This window comes from Scardinius erythrophthalmus (assembly GCF_964197995.2).
Source record: "Scardinius erythrophthalmus genome assembly, chromosome: 5".
NCBI lineage: Eukaryota > Metazoa > Chordata > Actinopteri > Cypriniformes > Leuciscidae > Scardinius > Scardinius erythrophthalmus.
Window position 1 is genome coordinate 54,565,815 of NC_138225.1, and position 24,163 is coordinate 54,589,977.

At 38.8% G+C, this 24,163-nt stretch overlaps 1 protein-coding gene across 1 annotated transcript in view; it reads right to left on the bottom strand.

Annotated features, from left to right (window-relative positions):
* Window positions 1–16,573, bottom strand: part of gpsm1b (G protein signaling modulator 1b) — a 49,384-nt gene extending 32,811 nt beyond the window's left edge. Inside the window, exons 1-3 of the mRNA XM_081365268.1 lie at window positions 16,419–16,573; window positions 5,052–5,273; window positions 4,832–4,967 (exon numbers count right to left, since the gene is read on the bottom strand). Of these exons, the coding sequence (XP_081221394.1) occupies window positions 4,832–4,967; window positions 5,052–5,273; window positions 16,419–16,468 (408 nt within the window). The 5' untranslated portion in view covers window positions 16,469–16,573. The remainder of the gene's footprint in view (window positions 1–4,831; window positions 4,968–5,051; window positions 5,274–16,418) is intronic.
* Between the last annotated feature and the right edge of the window lie 7,590 nt (window positions 16,574–24,163).

Consider the following 24,163-nt stretch of genomic DNA (forward strand, 5'->3'; position numbering starts at 1 on the left):
AATTAACAAGAATTTATGGGAATAAACGGGAATAAACTGGGAATTTTCAAATTTGAAGGTTGGCTCTTCATAGGGAACTTAAATATAGTTGAGGAAAGTATATTTTAGCATAATCTTGACTAAAACAAACAGATGCCATTCAAATAGACTTGAATATCCATGCCATTCCTCAATCACATGCACATAGCACACTGCTTACTGCATGGCTATTGAGACCACACCCCCTACTGGCACTGTGCATGCCTCCATCACATGTACAGAAGCCCAAAGCACAAGACTATTGAAGGCACACATTTGAGCCTGTGGACTAAATAAAGTGAAGTAAGTTTTGATGATATTTATATATTTATTAAATGTTATATTAAATGGAAATATATTTATTAAATGTTTAAATTGCAAATATCACATACAAATGTATTCATCTAGTAGATAGCAAGCTGATAAATTAGATGCTAAATAAGCTAGCAAAACTTTATTTACCACATAAGTAGGGCTGGGCAGTATGACGGTATATATCGTTACCGCGGAAGAAAATGTCAACCGTAACAGATTTTTTTATTCCGTGTATACCGCAACATGTAAATAAGTAGACGTGGTTAACTCGCGTGCAGCGTGCGTGAGACTGAGACACTGATATTTGTCAAAGAAACATGAAGAAAGACCAAGAGGATCCACAAAAGGAATTACGTTTTCAAAGTCCCCGGGGAGGGGGGGGGGGGGGTATTTTGCGCAGAAGTCAACTAGAGCAGTGCAGCACACTGAAAGTTTAGAGAGACACACATGCTCACAACGGGGCTTACTTGACAACAAGTTCATATATCAATATTCTAACGAATAGAAATAACCTTAAATAATGTATCTATCCGTCTCTTATGTGTACAGTTACTTTCAGAGTGGATGCGCAAGCGGTTGCCGTGGTAATGAATATTTCCAAAATTCCCCAGCTTAACTTCCCATGGAAATTTACCGGAAACTTTCCGGAAATTTACCGGAAATTTTCCGCCCCTTTGCAACCCTATTCAAAAATCACTCCACAGTTCAGTTTTGGTCGAAAGCAACTACAGTATAAAACTCTATATATCTGCAGGTTGTTTGTTTATCAAATCCATCAATGTGCATCAGGGCTGTCAAAATGGCTGAAAAGCAAAATTCAAATTTCTTTCTTAAATATTAGCACAATTCGAATTCTAAAGGCAATGCTTAAAGGGACACTTCACCGATTAGCATTAAAGGGCACCTATTATGCCCCTTTTTAGAAGATGTAATATTGGTCTTGGGTGTCCCCAGAATGCATTTGTGAAGTTTCAGCACAAAATACCCCACAGTTAATTTATTATAACCATTTGAAAATGTCATTTTTGGGGCCTGTTTTAAAAAGAGCAGTTTTGTGTGTACCACTTTAAATGTAAATGAGCTGCATATCCCCGCCCTGCTGCTGGACCCAGATGATGAAGAGAGTCCGGCACAGAATAAACACGAATGAGAATGGACTAAACGTCTCGGAATGGTTATTTGATACATTTATGTACTTACAAAGTTTCCCCTTTGCCATTATGGATGTGCAACACACACACACACACAAACTGTGATAACGTTCGCGCAATTTTTTGAAACTACACATACACACACACACACTACTGTGATAACGTTTGCGAAGTACAAACGATTTATTTATTTATTTCTTAAGGGGAGGGAGATAGACGTTTATATAGCCTACTGTCTATGGAGATAGAGCAGACCTTCATTTATTTACATTTGTAAATGCTGCAAAAAAAATGCCTACGTGACATAAAACTGTCTGACGTTGTTTGTTGAGACATCCTATGACGACGACAATAAATAGCTTTAGACGCATTTGTTGTTGAACTGGCTGACATCGATTGAAATGACTATTTGCTCAAAAATCATAAAATACACTAACTTTTTCTGGAGGTGACGTTGGATCGCGAACTGTAGGCAACGATCCACACTTGAGGATTAACTTTGACCCTCATTCACTATAAACAGTCAGTCAGAACATGAATCTCGTATTTAGGAAGTTTAAGTGGTGCCTTTTCTTCATAAATAAAATCCATCCGCTGCGTTTTCAGTGGCTCTGATGTCAGTGAAGACTAGTATGTCCATTCTTACATCCCACAACAGAACACCTACACTTCTTAGGAGACATTACCGGCTGTCGTTGAAACAATGGAGGATGCAGATCACCGAGGGCGGGGTCTATGCCAAAACCAGATGTCAATCAAATCACGTCGGTGGGGCTTAGCTCATTTCTACGTCACAGTGAGGGAAATCTAGAACAGGGTGTTCTGAGACAGTGCTTATGATTTATGGAGATAGTAAAAAAACTACTGGGTGGATTTTTATTATTCTAGGGTGGTTTTGCTCACACACTGCCAACACACATTTATGTTCAAACACCATGTAAAAGTGAATTTTGCATAATAGGTGCCCTTTAAGCTTTGTATCAGTAGAAACCCGGTAGTATTTTGGAATGACCGTGCTTCCCTCCCTCATGTCCCCCTGAGATGAGAGATTTCTGTATTGTGTGTCTGGAAAAAAAACTCAGATGACGCAAAAATCTTCATCTGATGATGCTCATCAGAGGCTCTTTTGTCCAGAGGCTCGAGACTACAGCCAATAGGAGGAGCTCATTCCGTATGTCTTCAACCCGTCCATAGGGGGATCACACGATAAAACAGCGTCTTTTCAGTTTCGAGTCGACTAGTAGCCTAGTTTGTATCATTTCTCCCGATACTGCCTTCTGTAACCGGTAGGCGTGGCTTGGGCATGGCCTCGTAGGGCAGCGAAGCAAGTGCATTCTGGGAGTTGTTGTCTTTCATCCACATGAGCCAAAAATACATTTTCTGGCTTTTCTCAGTCTAGAAGGCACCAACTTCTAAAATAATTTCACATTTCTGCTACATAAATGACCCAATTTAAATACACATTTATCTTTCCAGCAGTGAAATATCCCTTTAAAGGGGTGGTTCGGGATTTTTGACATCGGACCTCATTTTTAAGTCAGCCTGGTTGTTATTCATCAGTGGAGACATTTTTAAAAAAAAATTATCCAGTCCTTATATTTGGATAGTTAGCCGATGCTAGGCTAGCGCGAGTCAAGGGTAGATGTTAGCCAGCCATTAAAAAACGTTTTACCCACTCCACAGTGCACCAAACGCAAATCAATTATAACACTAGACTATCGATGCAAATGTCCGTTGAGAGAATAATGTTAGAAATCAAACTTACCTTTCATCTCAATGATCCCAAAGGAACTAGTTTCTCAGCAGCTGCGGAATTTTACTTTGCTCCAGTTAGTAATGCGGCAAAAAGTAAACACAGAAAAGAAGCGCTCTACAGTGTGTGCAGTACATGTGTGTACCGGCTCACTCGGTTGCCTAGGTAATCAATATCACTCCGCTGCTGCTGTAGACAAGGCTTATGATTACAGGGAACAAATTATAACTAATGCAATGTGACGAAAGGTAAGTTTGATTTCTAACATTATTCTCTCAATGGACATTTTCATCGATAGTCTAGTGTTATAATTGATTTGCGTTTGGTGCACTGTGGAGTGGGTAAAACGGTTTTTAATGGCTGGCTAACATCTACCCTTGACTCGCGCTAGCCTAGCATCGGCTAACTATCCAAATATAAGGACTGGATAATTTTTTTTTTTTTAAATGTCTCCACTGATGAATAACAACCGGGCTGACTTAAAAATGAGGTCCGATGTCAAAAATCCCGAACCACCCCTTTAATGTTAGAGGAAAAAAGTGCTGTATGGTCTCCTATGCCCACAAGAGGGCGCAAGCGAGCGCAATGAGCAAATATAAATCAGATCACGCATCGCATCTTTTATTGAAATGAAACGACATTCTCTTTTTAAAGTGCATTAACTTTCTAAATGTTCTTCAATAAAATATCATTTCCTTAATGTGCATGCAAGGAAAATTAGGTTACAATAGTGCGTTAAACTGTGTTGGTGCATCAGTAACTTGAGAAAACACACTTCAACAGAAGCGTACTGAACTACATGAACACACAACAGCAAACTGACATTCAGAAACACTCACTTCTACACACTACATCTACATATTGTTCATCACAAACACCAGACGCTCTTGATCTGAGCGCTTTCTGTTGACAGTGTTTCCAGCTGATGAAACACACACTCACACACTCACACACACACTCAGCTCTGACCGATGTGCAGGTTTGGTCAAGTGTGTCGTTGCACCATTTTTCCTCCAACTGAGAGGGTATTCGTCAGTATATTTCACATTAACAACGCAGCTACCGCGCTGTGTCCTGGATAAGCTACTGTACACTTTAAATAAGGTTTATTAGTTAACATTAGTTAACTAACTTAGTTAGCATGAACAAAGAATGAACAATACTTCTACAGCATTTATTAATCTTAGTTAATATTAGTTTCAACATTTACTAATACATTATTAAAATCAAAGGTTGTATTTGTTAACTTTAGTTAATGCACTGTGAACTAACATGAACAAACAATGAAATGCTGGATTTTTATGAACTAACATTAAATACTGTAACAAATGTATTGCTCATTGTTAGTTAATACATTAACTAATGTTAACTAATGAACCTTACTGTAAAGTGTTCAGACCGCGTCATCATCATGTCTCGGCCTCTTGACACACCAAAAATTCCATGCACTGTTTTTGCATTCAAATGTGCAGGTTTTTTTTTTTATTCGACGAATATTCGGAATTAAAAATTTTATTTGACAGCCCTAATGCATTAACCGTCTGATGAATATTCCTCAATCTCCAGTCAGCTGTGATGAGGTTGGTTGTCTCACCTTGTCTCCTTGTTCTTGAGAAATATCCAGGTGTCTCTGACAGCACACGGCTGCTTCATCATATCGACCCAAAACCTTCAGAGTGTTTCCCAGATTCCCACTGGCTTTCGCTTCTCCGATCCGATCCCCGATCGTCCTAGATTAAAATGCAACTCGGTTTATTTTCAATGCCGCATTAATCTAAAAGGCTAGTTTGACTCTATCAGTTGTTAGTCCTCACCGAGCGAGTGTGAGGTCGTGCCGATGGTACTCCAGCGCTTTTCCGTACTCCTTCAGGTAGAAGTATCCGTTTCCCAGTTGACTATAGATGGCACTGAGAGTCTTCAGATCTTCGGTTCCCACCTGAACAGCAGCTTCGAAGAACGCTGTACCGCCTTTAAAATCCCCCGCTTTACACAGTCTCTCCCCCTCCAGCGCCAGCTCCAGACAAGAGGCTTCCATCCTGGAAAACACAGGGAACATCACGTTCTGTTACATTTGAGTGTTACATTCTGTGTTACATCTGAGTGTTTCATTCTGTGTTACATTTGAGGGTTACGCTGTGTTACATCTGAGTGTTACGTGTTTGAGTGTTAAATTATGTTACATTTGAGTGCTACATTATGTTACATTTGAGTTTTACATTGTGTTACACTTGAGTGTTACATTCTGTTACATTATGTGTTACATTTGACTGTTACGTTCTGTGTTACATTTGAGTGTTACATTCAGTTACATTTGAGTGTTGCGTTCTGTTACATTTCAGTGTTAAACTGTTACATTTGAGTGTTAAATTGTGTTACATTTGAGTGTTACGTTCTGTTACATTTGAGTGTTAAATTGTTACATTTGAGTGTTAAATTGTGTTACATTTGAGTGTTACATTTGAGTGTTAAATTATGTTACATTTGAGTGTTACGTTCTGTGTTACATTTGAGTGTTAAATTATGTGTTACATTTGAGTGTTACGTTCTGTTACATTTGAGTGTTGCATTCTGTTACATTTGAGTGATACGTTCTGTTACATTTGAGTGTTAAATTATGTGTTATATTTGAGTGATACGTTCTGTTACATTTGAGTGTTAAATTATGTGTTACATTTGAGTGTTACATTATGTTACATTTGAATGTTACATTTGAGTGTTGCATTCGGTGTTACATTTGAGTGTTACATTCTGTGTTATATGTTCTCTGAACATTCTGAAACAAGTAGCAACATCTAAAAATGTTAGAGGAACATTGGACAGCGGGTTCAGTGAGTTTTGGCTGTCTTTGTGTCTGAGTGAGGAAAGAATTCAAGTCATTTGAAGGATGTTGTTGTTGAATGCATTTTGTGCCAAAGTAATGATAAAAGATCCAGAGTTTAACACACATAGACTGCAGTCGTGATCACTGTGTGAAGAGTCTTTAAAAAGTGAGGAATTAATTAAAGCATTGAGAAATGTGTCCTAGAGATTGTAAAGAAAAAAAACTGTAATATGTACAATATGTAATATAACACATACAAAAAGTTTGGCATCAGTAAGATTTTTAATGTTTTTAAAATAACTTTCTTCTGCTCACCAAGGCTGCATTTATTTGATAAAAAATATATAAAATTTCTATTTCTATTCATCAAGGAATCCTGAAAAATAAATTGTACACAACTGTTTTCAACACTGATAATAATCATAAATGTTTCTTGAGCACTAAAATATTTTTATTAGACTGATTTCTGAAGGATCATGTGACACTGAAGACTTTTTCAATCAAATAAATACAACTTTTGAATGGCAGTGTATATATAGTCTGTCCTCTCAGTCAATGTGAAAAAGGATTTTAATGATGAAATAGTAACATTTCTGTTTCAGAAACTGACATTTTGATTGGCACATCTGACACTGTGCCACGAAGAATTCAGCTGGGCTAAAGGTATAATGAAATATGTTTGTTATGATATTCAGTCTGATTATTTCACTGTTTTGTTATTTGTCTCCGGACTTAGTTCAGGCTGTTATTCGGCTTACTATAAAACACAAATGCTCATTGCAAGGCAAATGCAATACATTACTTTAGGTGGTGACATCATCATGTCTGTGGTAAAACCACTGAAATTGAGTAACTAAGACTTATTTACATCTGGTGGTCTAAAAGGTGTTTATTTCATGGATGTCGATGAGTGGAATTTTCGAATATTTGTTTGTTTTCCTCTTTGTTTGATTGGTTATGTATTTCTCACTCTATACAAGTCTTGCATTCTCATCACAGTTAAACATAAAACATATTTCCATCACGCTCTCGGAGCATTATTGGTCTGAAAGCAATTATATCTAACCATGCTTTGACAAGAGCTTCTTTTCCATTAATGTCTGAAACGCTCATGGTTTTGGCTTGGCTGCTGTAGACGAGAGAGATTTATTCAGTTCTGCGGTCAGGAAAAAATGTTGGCCTGAGAAGTAGACGGACCCACATCCACCTCTGCTTTGTTTTAAACTGGGAGACGTTTCTTTCCTCTCTGAAGCAAGAAAAACCACAAGATTTTTACATTTCTCTGAAACGATATGAGTGGTTTCTAGGTGGTTTCTTGCTCTCAAAAGATTCCTGCACCCTCACATCTGAGATTAGTACATTCATTTTACTAAGTCAAGAACGTGGCATTAATATTTCACATCTCAGACCCTAAATATGAGCATCAGTAATAGATAAGTCAAGTCACCTTTATTTCTATTGTTTCACAAAGTGTTTAAAGTTAAACAGGAAAATAACAGTGCTGATGTTGTACAATAAAATTCATCAATTATTATAATCAACAAATTAAACTTCAGCTGTAAAGCAGATCTACAGACGACGATAGTGTCGTGATTCAGACCAATTTATGATTCAAATCAGTCTAGCCAGACAAGCCGGATTCACCATATCTTTATGTACACAATAATAATCTTTTACATTGTAATCCTTTTATTTTTAATATTTGGCATGTTTGTGTGCTGATGTGCATCCCTGTGTGTGTAATAAGCAGAGTGTGTGTGTAATAAGCAGAGTGTACGCGCGTTGTGGACCCGCCTATAGGCGCACATTACTAACGCGCTCATTAAATAACAAAACAAAAAATGTAAAAAATATTGCAGTATATTTCTGTTGCCTCAAAATAGCAACGGTCCAACAATGCAGAACACACACTCGTTCTCAGACCAGCAGCTCATGGGCCACAAATGCGCAAATGCATTTGCTATTTAAACAACGTGGCGCAGGACGTGAAAATGATAACTGCGTCGGGCTGAAACTAGCAAAAAACACATTGCGCCGGGTGTAAGATCGGGCCCATATTGTCCGATAAATCTAAATTCAAATTTTTACATCATTTTTGAGAGCCTGATTGCAAAAACAAAAGTCTCAGCAATAAAATCCGTGTCCCAAGCACACAAAAATAATGATGTTCTTATTATAACGTTTAGCCTAAATGACAGACTTGCGCTGCACATGTTGCCCTGAACTGTGTTTTCCTTTTCAATCATATTCCAAGCAATTCAAAACCATCATGTTGAACAGTGCGCATCTGAAGGGTCTCAGCTTTAATATATCAGCCAATTTTTCTTATCGGGCCGATAATGATAACATTAAAAATGAACATGTATCAGCCGATGCCGGTATATCATGCATCCCTAAATGTTTCTGTTCTAACGTTTTGAGAACATTTATTTGTTATTTGTTCTGTTAACGTGACTAAGGTTTGTTCATAACTTTGAGAGAGCCTTGCTGAGAGAGTTAGGTGTACCTGCACTTTGGTTTGGCGCGTGTCTTCTCAACATACACCCCGAGCTCCAGGTTCAGAGGTCTCAGCGTGACCTGAGGTCTGGGACCCCGATGAACCAGACGACACATGGCCATCTGAGCCCCGCTCAGGGGAAACGCTTCGGTCGACATGATCCACAGTTCACAAATCTCACCGTCCAGACAAAACACCTCAGAGTCACAATGATGGAGGTTTCGTAGATCAAAACCGGACTGGTCACATTCAATGCGTTTCAATATTTTGCCGTAACCAGAGCATCATCTTACCAATGAAATCTCATGTTAATAACCAAAACAAGCGGATAGATCTCAGACTTGGATCCGCTGGGCAACACGAGCGCCGGACTCTCCAAAAACAACTGCTGGTTGACCCTTCCTTTTCAACTCCACATATCCATTAGGATCAAAGAAACGCATCCAGCATGAACACAGAGACTGAAACACTGGCCGGACGGACGACTGCGCTAATTCTCCTGAAGGACAACGGCAGATAATCCTGTTCCTGCTGACCCAGTGAACTCAGACCTCTAGTCACCGCACAGACACATAAAGATAGAGTATCATTCATATCATTACTTATGTATTTATTACAATAAATGCAACTAATTTAAAGTCCCCCTGTGGTGGAAACCAAGCTTTTAATGTTGTTTATGTGTCTATGTGGTGTTTTTAATCTGCTTTAAGACAAACCATGTGTAAGTTCATAAGTCGACAGCATTGCTGAGTGTTTCCTCCTTAAAACTGCAGTGAACCAAAGACAGTCTCAAAAACACGCTTTGAAATCGCTGGTGTTTCTGACGTCACAAACTACCTTGTAACCAATCAGATCAACGTGTGATCGTCAACCAGTGGATCTCTGAGCTGAGCGAGTGAGTGGAGGCGGGGCTCATTTGCATATTCATAGAACCGCGTATATACTAAATGAGGCGAGGGTGTTGAGTTACATTCATGATATTTTCAAGGAAAGAAACTTTTAAACGTCATTTTGGAGATCAAAGTGGCACGCACTGAGAGGCTCAGCAGGGCACGCAGTGCGGGAAGTGTGTCACACAAAGGCCATCGTTTCCCCGACATGCACACGTTTGATCTCAGCAGCGCAAGTGTGTGTGAGACATCCGTCTAGTGTGTCACAACTAGTCTCTCAATTAAGTGAAAGGTCGAGATCCTGCATGAATATTTAACGCTTCACAACGAGTGTCTTCATCACTTACAGGCAAAAAAAGGATCAGATGCTTATGCAGAGTTGAGAAATTTAGCAGGCTATTTCGTGACTGTAAATAAGTGCTGAATTCTACAATTGTGGGATGAATTAGCTCGGGTTGATTTCTTTGATTAATCAGACTCTGCCACACAGCTGCTCTTTCTAATGGTCTGGTGGATTACTCGCTGCTTAATCCACAGCTAATCAGATTAGGAACAACTAGGATTAAAGTGGAGCAATTAGTTATTAGCCGAACTCACTGACACACTCACACACACCGGCCGAATATGAGCTGCTCTTTACTATCAAGTCTAAAAGCATTAGTTTGCAATGCATTCTGCCAACTATTAATGAAAGAAAGTTTTGGCAATGTGTTTAATGTGCAAACTTTCAGAATGCATTGAATACCAGGACTGTGTTTAGTTTTAATCTAGTGATCAAACATAGCACTCTTATGGAAATATGATAATATATTGTAATTATTATCTACTTTCCAAATTGTATTTCATAAACCAACATCTCAGGAAGACTTGAATCATGTTTATCAGGCATTCTGGGACACAACAAATGAATAGGGAAAGAAATTATACATCAATATTCCTATGAAATATTAGATATTATTATTAAAATGTTGCCAATTATTACTCCCATTATTACACTTCTTATTTTATTACATGTCACCCCAAGAACACATTAATATGCAAATTAGATAGAGTGTGCAGATACATTCTATTGAATAGAAAATTCATTTATGGCAATTTTACCCACATTTTGCATAAAGTAAAATGGTATATAAATTTATTCCGTTACATCTTTCATAAAATAGTTGAGAATCATCTTTATACAAATTTTGCTAAAAAAAAAAAAAATTAAAAAAAATTATTGGTGAATAAAAAAAAAAAAAATTTGTTTTTGCCTATACATGTCATTTTATTTATTTTATTAAACAACTCAGTCCTGGTGTCCACTATAGCATAACATATGAATAAAATATCATTTATCAAAAAGGTTTTTTTTTTTTTTTTTTTTACCATTTGATTCTTATGCTCTAAATAATGTGATGACATGAAAAAAAAAATACTAAATTCATAAAACTTATTTTTCTGGGTCTCAGGAGGGCATACAAAAGAACAAAAGCGTGACAGGCGCGGACGGACGAGTGTATCATTAAAAGAGCGTTTGTTGAGCTCAGGGTAACGAGGTCATGTGTCAGCAGTGACATCATCAGAGCGGGTCACATGCTCATCAGCGGGTCGCTCTATAGGTTTCTGCACACTGTTTATTAACCCCGCTCCAGTCAGCCGCAAAAGAGTTAAAACCAGTCTAAGCCACGGATCCAGAACTCCAGAGCACTGGCCAAGCAAAACACCAAAGCCATGTCAGCCTGGAAAAAAGGGACTAAAGAAAAGAAAGAGAAATTCTGATTTACACTTCTAGTATCCAAGTCTGCGTCACATTTAGTGCTAAAAATTGGAAGGATTTTAAACTGTTCACAGTAAATTTATGGGGTATTTCTGGTCAAAAAGGACCAATGGACAAATATCTGCCTCCATCATCCAATCAGAATTTAGGCACAGATAATGTTCATCTGTTTTTTACAATTCATGCATTGACTGAAAACAGTCTGAGGCCGTGTGTTGAGAGATGTGATGAACACCCCCAAAAACAGCAGAAAACTGCGGCAGGACTGATCCTTCATCAGCCGAAAGTGACGAGGATGACAATCACACCAGTGAAAACGGGCAGACATACAGTATTGGCATGCTGTTTATGTATCTTTATGAATATGCATCTTTATATTTACTTGTAAATATGAGTATTGAGTAGGGGTGAGCGGGGAGTAAACTAACACACATGGATTACATCTTTCCACACACATCAGCATGATGAAACTTAGTGTATTTAGTTGCCATAGCAACACTATATAGAGAAAAAAATTCTGACAAAATTAAAAAATCTTTGGAAGATATCACTGAACATTTATTTAACCATTGCAAAAGTAAATTCTTCTATCTGTTATTGAACAGTTGAGATCGTCCTCTAATGCTGATGCGGGCGGGGCATGTTGTCACACTGCGTTACAATGAGCCGCTATTAGAACTATGATATTCTATTCTATACTTTTATGAATTCTATTAAGAAACCATGAGAAAAAGTGTGAATAAAGACAGAGTCAGTGTATAGTTGTTCAACTATGCTGTATCACTGTGTTTTGCTGTGTGTTTGTTGTCAAACTCAATAATTACATTATTTTTAATTATTAAAAAAATGCCATTATTTCATATTTTAAAAAAAGTTAATTATATTTGATTGAGAAAATATTTTAGTTTGTCTTGTATATTTTTTTTGATTAGATCAGATAACATGTTAATCTGTCATATGGTCATGTTATAATGTATGGGGCATGTTGTCACAGTTCACTTTCACTCTTTTTTAGGGTCAATCACAGTAAGAATGCAACAAAATCACATAAATGCACTAGACGTGGGAAAAAATAAATACCCTGAACCCTACGTAGGTTTACACAAACTGAGAAAGTAAAAAAAGTGTTGTAGCCTACATTTCTATAGCTCTGACTTATTTTAAAGTGTCATAAAATAGGTCACACCGCCACTGTTGAAATACGCCAGAAAACCTCTCATTTAAGAACATGCATTTATTGCACGGACGGAGACAGAACATAATGTAAGAGTATAAAATGCATATTGACAGCCTTTATGTCAGTCAAGTTAGATATCAAATGAGCTATACACTATAACACTAATGCATCTCTTTCTCTCGGAAACAGAAAGCCACAGCCATCATTCCTGTCCTCGACTGAACCATCCTGAACTCAGACATAATTACTGCACAATGAAGTGATTTCGGCTCCGCACGTTGAGCTCTCCGATCTTAGAAATACTGCTTTGCGCATCAGACTCTTTCTGTCGGCGTGAAGAAACAGTTTAAAACAGGAGATACAGAGAGAGAGAGATGTTAAAGCCACGCTAGAACTAGGCCTGTGGGTCAGGAGGACAAGCGCTCGGCCACGACTGAAAACACACTAACCCTTCCTGGAGGCGGAAACAGCAAACGTCAGATAAAAACACACTGAACAAAATAACTTGTAGGATTTACTTGGTAAAATCACATTTTAAGTAAATTCTAATGCTCTGCACGACTTACCGGCTATTATCAGGTCAAATCAACTTACTATTGAACTTAACATTCATTTGACATTTAATTGACACTTAACATTTAATTATATTTAATTTAGTTACTTTCACACACTGTAAAAAAATCTTGTTGGTTTAACTTAAAAAAGTAAGTTACCTGGTTGCCTTAAAATGTTGAGTTGATTGAAATAAAAAAATTGAGTTAATGCAATAAAGGAGATTAGTTTAATCAATAGAAACTCAAAATATGATGTAATCTGAACCACATTAATTATCTGAATTGATTTGACAAAAGATAAAAAGTTGTGGTAACAAATAATGAAAATATATATTACAGTGCATATAGAACTGAGTAACTAAGTTAAGTGAATTTTACAAAATAAACTTTTTACTCCGACAATATAACACTGAATTAAACCACACTTTTAAAGTGTATGCTTTACTTAAAAACATCTAAGTAAATAATACAATAGATATAGATTACATTATGCTACTAAAACAGAGAACTCAATACTTGGCACACAATGATGTAACATTCGATAGATCGTTTATGAATATGAATGTGTCATTTTGAGTAGAAAATGAATCCACAAAATGGCAAGTTACCAAAACTAACAACAAAAGCAATGATAAACCGGTGTAAATACAGCTGGAAAACAGTAATAAATCAACCTTATTAATTATTAATGCCCCAGTGCATGATGGGAACACCAGTATTAGAAAAGTTGAGCAGGTTTTACTTCATTTTACATCATTGAGATTAATGCTTTCATTTCTACAAGCTTGAAATGCGCACTAATATAGGATTTTTGTTTATTGAATTCTGGCCTGAACTACCGCTCTCATGTAGAAATTACATTTGTTTTTTTTCTGTAGCATTTCCTTCACCACAGAATCATTTCTATCAGTGAAATGCATTCGCTTCGAAACTAATGCGTATTGAAAGGGTTTGAGTGTTAAAGCTCAGCCTGTGGAGTTGTGCATTCTCTCACGTTATGAATTATGGATCATGCGCATCTTTCCTGTGATACTCGGACATCTGTAATTAATAAAGCTCAGCCAACTAGAGAGATGACATCAGAGAGAGAGATGTCATGTGACGTACACACACATCCAGCATCACGTTCTGACCGCTGACCGGAGCAGAAGCGGGGAAACGTTTCCCTCTCCGATCTCATGAATTCCACATAAAAATAATCATTGGAATTAAAAATAGACTTTCCAAAAGGAATTTTTTTTTTTTGCAGTGATGCCATAGAAGAACCAGTAAGTGTCCGAGACTAATGCAAAGATCAGGGAAGAGGAGCAAACAGCACTGCTGAATATGCAAATCAGGTGAATATTGCTCTCCTGTGTCTAATCTATGACACACATTGTAAAATACAGTGACATTTTATATTAAACTGCCCCTATTATGCCATTTTAGAGGCCTAATGTCCTCATAATCTGCACTGCAGCGTCAGCTCTTTCCTCTCAGTGTCTGAAACGCTTCCATCGAGGATTCAGTCTCTCTAAGCCCCGCCTCTCTGAGAGCTGCTCTGCTGTGATTGGTCAGACAGCAAACGCTCATTATCATATCTGAGTCTCAGCTCTTGATCTCAGTGATACGAACAGTGACGATGGCGTGGATTTTACCGTATCAATCTCAGAAAACAGCGTCTTCTCGACACGAACAACACGAGCCAAACTCTCCAGTCTCAGATACACTACAGTGTTTGAGGGCGGGGCTAAGAGACGCTGCTCAGCCAATCAAGACTAGAGGCTGGCATTATGCAAATTAGTAACAAACCCTACGCAGGTTCAAAAGGAAGTGAGACTGAATTACTGACGACTCGTTTCAGTTCGGAATCACTTCTTTCTTTTAGGAGACAAAAACTTCATTCATCTGCACTTTGATTGTTGAAACTCGGTAGACCTTTTACAGTCACAGCTTTATTACACACTGCATCAACGGGAATGTGCCAAAAAGCATAATAGAAGTGTCATAAACTACTATTACTATTTAATACTTAATGTATACATATGTTTGTTTGTTTTTCATTGTACTTATATTTAAATACATGCATGCAAAATTCATCTGTAATTCATTTCTGTAAATCGCATCTAATTACACCTATCCTAACCGGACCGCCTCCGCCTCGACAGCAGCACGAGTGTGTATCAGTGAACATGAACATGAACACAATCAGTAGCGTACACTGTACCAAACATTTTTAATTTAAGCACATAGTAGTTAAAGACGCCGAAAATTTAATTTCTACTTCTACTTCTTTCTACTTCAAAAATGTGTTATTTTGTAATTAATTGTGATTTTTTCTGAGTGAACAATAGTTTCTACATCATTTCTTCTTTCGAGTGCACACAAGTTTGTGGTTTGCGAAGGTGCAAAAACACACAGCGAGTCAAAACGCTCTCAATCTCAGTCTCAGTCTCTCTCTCTCTCTCTGTCACACACACACACTCTCGCTCTCTCTCTCTCTCTCTGTCACACACACACCCTCTCTCTCACTCTGTCACACACATACACACACACTCTCTCTCTCTCTCTCTCTCTCTCTCTCTGTCTGTCACACACACACACACACACACACACACCCTCTCTCTCTCTGTCACACACACACTCTCTCTCTCTCTCTCTGTCTGTAACTCTCTCTCTCTGTCTGTCACACACACACAAACACACTCACACTCTCTCTCTCTCTCTCTCACACACACACACACACACACACACACACTCTCTGTCTGTCTGTCTGTCTGTCAGTCACACACACACACACACACACACACACACTCACTCACTCTCTATGTCTCTCTCTCTCTCTCTCTCACACACGCTCTCTCTCACTAACTCTCTCTGTCTCTCACACACACACACACACACACACACACACACACACACTCTCACTCTCTCTCTGTCTCTGTCTGTCTGTCACACACACACACACTCTCTCTCACTCTCTCTCTGTCTCTGTCGGTCTGTCACACACACAGACACACACACACACACACACACACACACACACACTCTCACTCTCTCTCACACACACACACACACTTTGTCTGTCTGTCTGTCTCTCTCTCTCTGTCTGTCACACACACACGCTCTCTCTCACTAACTCTCTCTGTCTCTCTCTCACACACACACACACACACACACACACACACACACACACACACTGTCTGTCTGTCTCTCTCTCTCTGTCTGTCACACACACACGCTCTCTCTCACTAACTCTCTCTGTCTCTCTCTCACACACACACACACACACACACACACTGTCTCCGTCTCTCTCTCCATCTGACAGCGCTGTCTCCAGGATAATGATGCCCACGTCTACAAGCTCAGCCCCTCCCTCGCCGGCAGACCCTCTTTTTTTCACCTCCCCCGTTAAGACCAGCTCTTTCTGTCTGTCAGTCTGTGTGCGTGTGTGTGCGTGTGTGTGTGTGTCTCCAGACCCCCTGTCCCTCGTTCATCTCCTACCTAGAGTGGATCCTCTTGCTGGGCAGATCCGAGTCCGCCGACTGAGCCATTCTGAGCCGTGGAGAAACTCCTCTTCCTCTGGGGCTCTGAGTCTGAGCAGACGCACTTCAGTCCTGTGTGTGTGTGTGTGTGTGTGTGTGTGTGTGTGTGTGTGCAGCAATGGCAGCTGCCGAGGAAGTGAGGTATTGTGCAAATGCACCATAAAAGGAAAGTCCCTCCTCTCTCCGTGACGCTGGCGAGCAGGAAGCATATAGTGTGTGTGTGTGATGAGTGTGTGAATGTTCCTCATACACACACAACATGCATGCAACCATATCCGACCTCTTTTCTCATTCACATTTCCCTGCATTATAATATATTTGTACATGTCTTTGCCTACTATACGTCCCTCAATTTACATATCGTGTTGATGTTGTATTCTAAAACACTGTCGATGTGGATACGGGAAGGTTAGGACAGGTTTAGCGTGTAATTAGATGTACACAGTGCGTTGTATCAAACGATTCACTTAAAGTCCCCCTGTAAACAATAATTTAATCTCTTAAAACTCATCTTTGATCACCAAAATGACATATTTAAATGTTTTTTCCTTTAAAACAAAATTCTTCATGTCTTAAAATATCTTGAATGTAACTTGACACCCTTGCCTCATTTAGTATGCGCGGCTCTATGAATATGCAAATGAGCCCCGCCTCCACTCACTCAGAGATCCACTGGTTGACGATCACACGTTGATCTGATTGGTTACAAGGTAGTTTGTGACGTCAGAAACACCAGCGATTTCAAAGCGTGTTTTTGAGACTGTCTTTGGTTCACTGCAGTTTTAAGGAGGAAATACGCAGCAATGCTGTCGACTTATGAATTTACACATGCTTTGTCTTAAAGCAGATTAAAAACACCTCAAACTACATTAAAAGCTGGATTTTCATCATGACTTTAAATGTTAGTACATGTTTACTGATTATCAGCCTAAATCTCATCCGGGTTCAGATATAAAATGTGTTGCACCAACTTTGATGTCAATATATCCCTGGATCTTGCATTCACATATGTGGGATGAGAAAGAGACTGGACTACGCATGCATATTGAGCATATATGAATGTAGTACACAAGTCATATTGGTTAATGTTATGATATTTTAATGGTGTTTTGAGTTCTTTTTTGGGCTTATTGAATTAAAAGAGCTGGAGATTCTACTAGAGCGCATGAAATAATGAGAGGTTCGGAACAAACTAGCTTTAAATGAGTTTTTAAGTATCAGATGTCTCATAGTGAATAGCTATAAAATAAAACGTGGGAGAATTTGATTAAAAGAAATCCAATTGAGTTCATACTAAGATCTCTGACATTGCTATCTTGGAAAGCCAATGGAGATCTAAACTGTCTGTTGTTGTCACACAGATCTGTTGTGTGTAGTGTACACACGGACAAGCCCTCATTCATGACGCTGTCCTCAAACCCTCAGCGAATATTAGGGGGGGAAATCATCAAACGTTTTGTCTGTCAACAGATAAATGAGATGGAGAGAGGACACAAACACACACACACACACACACACACACACTTTGAGTTCATGTCTGATAATGTCACCTTGAGCTGATTTGTGTGTTTAAACAAAAGATCAGGAGCTTCTCCGGAAACTTGCTTCTTGTGCCTGAAGATCCTGAACTGATTTTTAAAGGGGTGGTATAATGCCCTTTTCACAAGATGTAAAATAAGTCTCTGATGTCCCCAGAGTGTGTGTGTAAAGTCTAAGCTCAAGATACCGCACAGATATTTTTATATCGCATGTTAAAATTGTTACTTTTTGAGGGAGAGCAAAAACGCACCGTTATGTGTCTGTCCCTTTAAATGCAAATGAGCTGCTGCTCCCGGCACAGGGGGCGGAGCTTCAAGAGCTCGTGCCCTTTTACCTCACTCACACACACATGCACTGGAAATTTCAAAAACTTTTAGCCTTTAAAGGGGCCATGTGTAAAAATTGAGGTAAAAATATCCCAAAAATGAGCTACACGCATCAAAAGAATGAGAAGAATTAAGGGCGATGATGTCATTAAAAAAATGTCAAGTTATAGTGCTGCAGAGATATCAACCTTAATTAGCATTAGCATTAATAGCCACGGCCCGACAGGTGTCGTAATACCAGTTTCGGCCATGGGAGGCGGTATACGGGCAACATAACCACCAGCCAAACATGCAATACACGAATAACTCGTACGGCTTGTGGGCGTACTTGAACCTTGATGTCAATCGTGTGGAAAGTACAGCTCACTACTACATTTCAGTTCAGGGAAGAGAGCGGAAGGATGGCTGAAGCCCTTGGCAAGAGACCCCTACCACCACACAAATAAAATACAAGCACAAATAAAATCAGATAAGAAAAGGAGCCGAACCCGAGTAAACCCTGCTTTCCATCGCTGGAGACAACTGATGGACATGAAAGAAATTAGGTTCGACTCCGAACTTGCAACATTTCTTTTGGATTGGCAAGTAAGATGATGTTAGTATTTCGCTAGAAGTTTGTTTTATATGTTTGTGTAGTTTTTTCGGGAAGTTATAACATAGAAATGTATCGAAGGCTGTTCGATAAACGTGCTAATGTTAGCAATGGCTAACCGTAGCTGCGTTTGATAATTAGCTCTAACTTACCCACAGATCCGATCCGGTTTTGACCTGTTATCTACCAGAGCCCGTCTCTACCAAGCTGATGCTAAAATATAACATTACCTAAGAAGCTTGAAATGTCTTCGATGATAATGAACCCCAAATAGACGCACGCAGGGTCCAAAACTAACACCCGCCAAGCGCCATATGCGGGTAGATTTTCTGTTTGGTGAGTAAATCTCAAAAGGCTATCCGCCACACTTGCGGGTTAACGTTCATGCCAAAATATGACATTTTAAGCGCGCGAGCGCTCTTCTGCCTCTAAGAACTAGCAGAGAGAGAGAGAGCGAGAGAGAGCCCCGGCCGCGCGCGCGCACTCACTCACTAAGTTTCCCCGTACTTTTTGACAAGCGTCCTTGACAGGGCGGCCAGAGCTTCTTTGCAGCTCAAGTCGGCGGCGGTGTATACAGTTTTAGTAACGCTCTATCTGTTGACGGCGCTGAGGAAAAAGCTCCCGCCACTGGAAGAAGCTGTCGCCGCTCATTTGTGTCCTCCTGCGCACCCATCAAAGCCGTGCAGAACGTCTTCAGCACTTACGGATCGCGCATACTCCGCAGCTGGCCAGGCTGCTTCTGCTTTACACACCTTGGACGCACGAAACGTAACGGAAAACATTGCAAGGTGTAATGAGACCGAATGTTTTTTGGTGACTAATGATAACTTAGCTAGAAGTGGTATTGCTAATGAAAATCAAACTTGATATATGCGGCTAAATTAGCTTCAGGCGGGCAGCATAACGTAACACTCTAAATAGATGTTGTCCCTATTTTCACTTGAAGGTAGGGGCGGAGCATAGAGACTATGCCGTTTCTCGTTTGTTACTCTAGAGTAGACCAATTCACCTTCTGGAGGTATACTGCCCCCATCTGGTATGGAATGTGGAGTATGACTTGATTTTTTTTGCCAGACATGACACATGGCCCCTTTAATGTTCAAACCGGAGTCAGACAAAGATGGAGAGACTCAAGAAGAAGTGACGGCATGTAGAAGCAACAGGACATTTCTGAACGGTTAGTTGATGAATTTATGAAGCTGATGTGTAGTTATCCTCTAGTCATTGATTAGCATATTCTGTCTGGGGGCGGGTTTTATGTAAAATTTAAGGGTTGGTGATGTCACTAACCCGGGAGGAATGTGGTGTAGTCTCTACCAGCCGTAAAATGCTCTCAATTAGCGGACGACACTGCTATTTTTTTGAAAAGTGAAACTGAAGTTAAAAAAGCTATTGAGTGCCTTAATGTTTTCTCTTCTGTATCTGGTTTATGTTTAAACATTAAAAAATGTGTGTTATTCCCCTTGAAAACATGTAATCATAATAACATTCTTGGTATTCCAGTAAAGGAGTTAGTAGATTATTTAGGTATTAAGATCTGTAAAGACCAAAAAGATAGAAATAATTTAAATTTTACACCAATTATAAGGAAAATTAAACAAAAATTTAATTCATGGTTAATGAGAGATCTCTCATTAAAAGGAAGAATATTATTATCCAAAACTGAAGGATTGTCACGCTTGGTGTATACAGCTCTTGCATTAGATGTTCCACAATCAATCATAAAAGAGGTGGATACTATTTTGTTCAATTTCATTTGGAAGAACAGACCTCATTATTTAAAAAAAACTGTTTTATGCAAACCAATTGAGGATGGTGGTCTAAATGTACTTGACTTTAATACTGCTAATTGCGTATTTAAAAATAAGTGGATAAAGAACTACTTTAACTCTAAAGGCAAAATTTGGAATATCATCCCTGAGTTCATTTTTGAAAAGATGGGGGGCTTAGAATTTTTTTTTGAGGTGTAATTTTGATGTAAATAAGATTCCGATAAAGCTTTCTTCTTTTCTTAAACAGGTTTTTCTATTATGGATGCTCATTTTTAAGCATAATTTTTCTCCACACAAATCTGTGATTTGGAACAACAAATATATTACAATTAAAAATAAATCTTTATTTTACAGAAATTGGTACAATAACGGTATAATTTTGGTCAGACAGTAATTTAAGAATAATGGACATCTTTTTAATTACTGTGAATTCCTTAACTATTATAAGATCCCTGTAGCGGCTAAAGAGTTTGCAGTGGTTTTTGATGCCATTATAGTGGCCTTGTTCAACTTTTATCAGGCAATGTATCTTCCGAAGCTATCCCCATTTATACTACTAATCAGTTAAGTATTGATGGCGTGAAAATTATAGATAAAAAGTTGAATAACTTTTATATTAGAGAATTATGGATTACGTTATTGCCTAAATGCAAACCTTTTTGGAACTCAATATATAATCAGATTGATTGGAAAGAGGTCTGGAACTTACCCAGTAAATACTGTCTGAACAATAAAGTTAAAGAAATTACATATAAGATTATTCACTTGATTTATCCAGTGAGACAAGTAGTCTCAAGATTTTTTAGAGACATGGAAACTACATGCAACTTTTGTAATACAGAAGAAGAATCAATAAAACACTTATTCTTTGAATGTGTATTTACCCAACTGTTTTGGATTGATGTTGAATATCTGATATTTAAATTCACAAAATTAAAGATTCAACTATCTGGTAAAGATATATTTTTGTTATACAAAAATAAGAGTGTGGAACAAAATTTTGTTGTTAACTTAATAATTATGTATGGAAAATACCATATACATAAGCAGAAATGGACAAATAATAAACCTAACATTATATTATTTAAAATTGAGCTTAAACATTATATTGAAGCCCTAAAAGATGTTAGAAATAAAAAAGCGAAACGGATGTATAAAATGTTTGAATCCTTTTCTTTGTAATTGTTTTTTTTTTTCCGTTATTTTTTTTTTAATTGTTTCTTTGATGCTATTATGAATGTAATAGATAATAATACATTGTGTTTCCACTGTATATGTATGTTGTTATGCAATAAAAAATAAAAAATAAAAAAAGTCTCTACCAGCCGTTTGTTGTAGTCCTTAAAAAGTGATTTCTGTAAAAGTAAATATCTCCCTTTGCTTTGAACGTTGAGCGTTGTAACTTTGCAGATGTTGTTTATGATCAAACAGCAACATTACACACTAACTAAAATTAGAAAAGTCAAATCATAATCAACCACCCCTTTAAAGGGATAGTTCACCCAAAAATGAAAATTATGGCATAATTTACTCCCCCTCAAGCCATCCTAGGTGTATATGATTTGTTTTTCTTTCAGACAAATACAATTTGGGTTATGTTATAAAACATCCTGGCTCTTCCAGACTTTATAATGGAGTGAATGGTACCTGAGATTTTTTTCAAGCCCAAAAAAGCGCATCCATCCATCATAACAGTAATCCATACGGCTCCATTAATTAATAATTTTTTATTTTATGTACCTTTAATTTACTAGATTTTGTCAATAAATAATATACATTCTTCACATTCTTTCAACTTAAGTTCAAAATAACTCTCCAGTTTGTGTGTAAATCAGCTCAAATCAGCTCTAAATATCTTACATCGGGAGTCTTTGTCGACCTCTTGTGGAAATATATAATATAACATGATTGTAGCGACAAATGACCATCTTGTCACTGGTGTTTGTAGCGCTATCTGACGCGTGGTTCCAAACAAATACACTTCCAGTCCAGTACTGCATTTATCTTCTTTATTTGTCTCAGTTCTGATGCTCAAACACATTGCAATCACCAGTTAGCATGTCCTTACATGATCCTGACACGGATTTCATGACTCTTAGATCTCTATATGGAGCAAATGAGCTGTAGGCTAAAAGCATTCATGGCATTCCATTCATTCCTAAGGGGATCAAATTGACCCAAAAGGGAAGGATTTGTTCTTTTTTTTTTTTTTTTCAACCACATAAACTCCTCGAATCCAGTAAAAAAAAAAAAATCTGTGTATTCGTAAAAGCCCTCATGTCTTGGACCCTCTGATGAACCCGAGGGAAGGATGAGAATTCTGCTGTATTTGTGTGTGTGTGTGTGTGTGTGTGTGTGTGTGTGTGTGTGTGTGTGTGTGTGTGTGTGTGTTGCGATGGGTAGGTTTAGGGGTCGGGTTAGTGTGTACGTGTGTGTGTGTGTGTGTGTGTGTGTGTGTGTGTGTGTGTGTGTGTGTGTGTGCGTGCGTGCGTGCGTGCGTGCGTGTGTGTGTGTGTGTGTGTGTGTGTGTGTGTATGTGTGTTGCGATGGGTAGGTTTAGGGGTCGGGTTAGTGTGTACGTGTGTGTGTGCGTGCGTGCGTGCGTGCGTGTGTGTGTGTGTGTGTGTGTGTGTGTGTGTTGCGATGGGTAGGTTTAGGGGTCGGGTTAGTGTGTGTGTGTGTGTGTGTGTGTGTGTGTGCGTGCGTGCGTGCGTGCGTGCGTGCGTGTGTGTGTGTGTGTGTGTGTGTTGCGATGGGTAGGTTTAGGGGTCGGGTTAGTGTGTACGTGTGCGTGCGTGCGTGCGTGCGTGTGTGTGTGTGTGTGTGTGTGTGTGTGTGTTGCGATGGGTAGGTTTAGGGGTCGGGTTAGTGTGTACGTGTGTGTGTGTGTACGTGTGTGTGTGTGTGTGTGTGTGTGTGTGTGTGTGTGTGTGCGTGCGTGCGTGCGTGCGTGCGTGCGTGCGTGCGTGTGTGTGTGTGTGTGTGTGTGTTGCGATGGGTAGGTTTAGGGGTCGGGTTAGTGTGTGTGTGTGTGTGTGTGTGTGTGTGTGTGTGTGTGTGTGTGTGTGTGTGTGTGTGTGTGTGTGCGTGCGTGCGTGCGTGCGTGCGTGTGTGTGTGTGTGTGTGTGTGTGTGTGTGATGGGTAAGGTTAGTGTGAGGGGACAGAATATACAGTTTGTAGGCTACAGTATAAAAACATTATGGAAAGTCCCCAGAAAACCAAACCCATTTTACACTGAAACACTATTGTAAAATGTTACCTTAACTTCTTGTTTACTTGAATGTTGTATGAAGTTTTGCATACAGAAGCTCCTCTTACTGTATTTACTGTCTCAGCTGTTAAATTCAGTGCTGTTGAATTTGACATGTTTTCCTTCATAATATTGAGTTTCGACAGCAGAATGTCTGTGGCTTGTGTTCAGGCCCGAAGGCTCTTCTGAGGCTTTTTTGTTTTGTTTTGTTTTTCCTGCAGGAA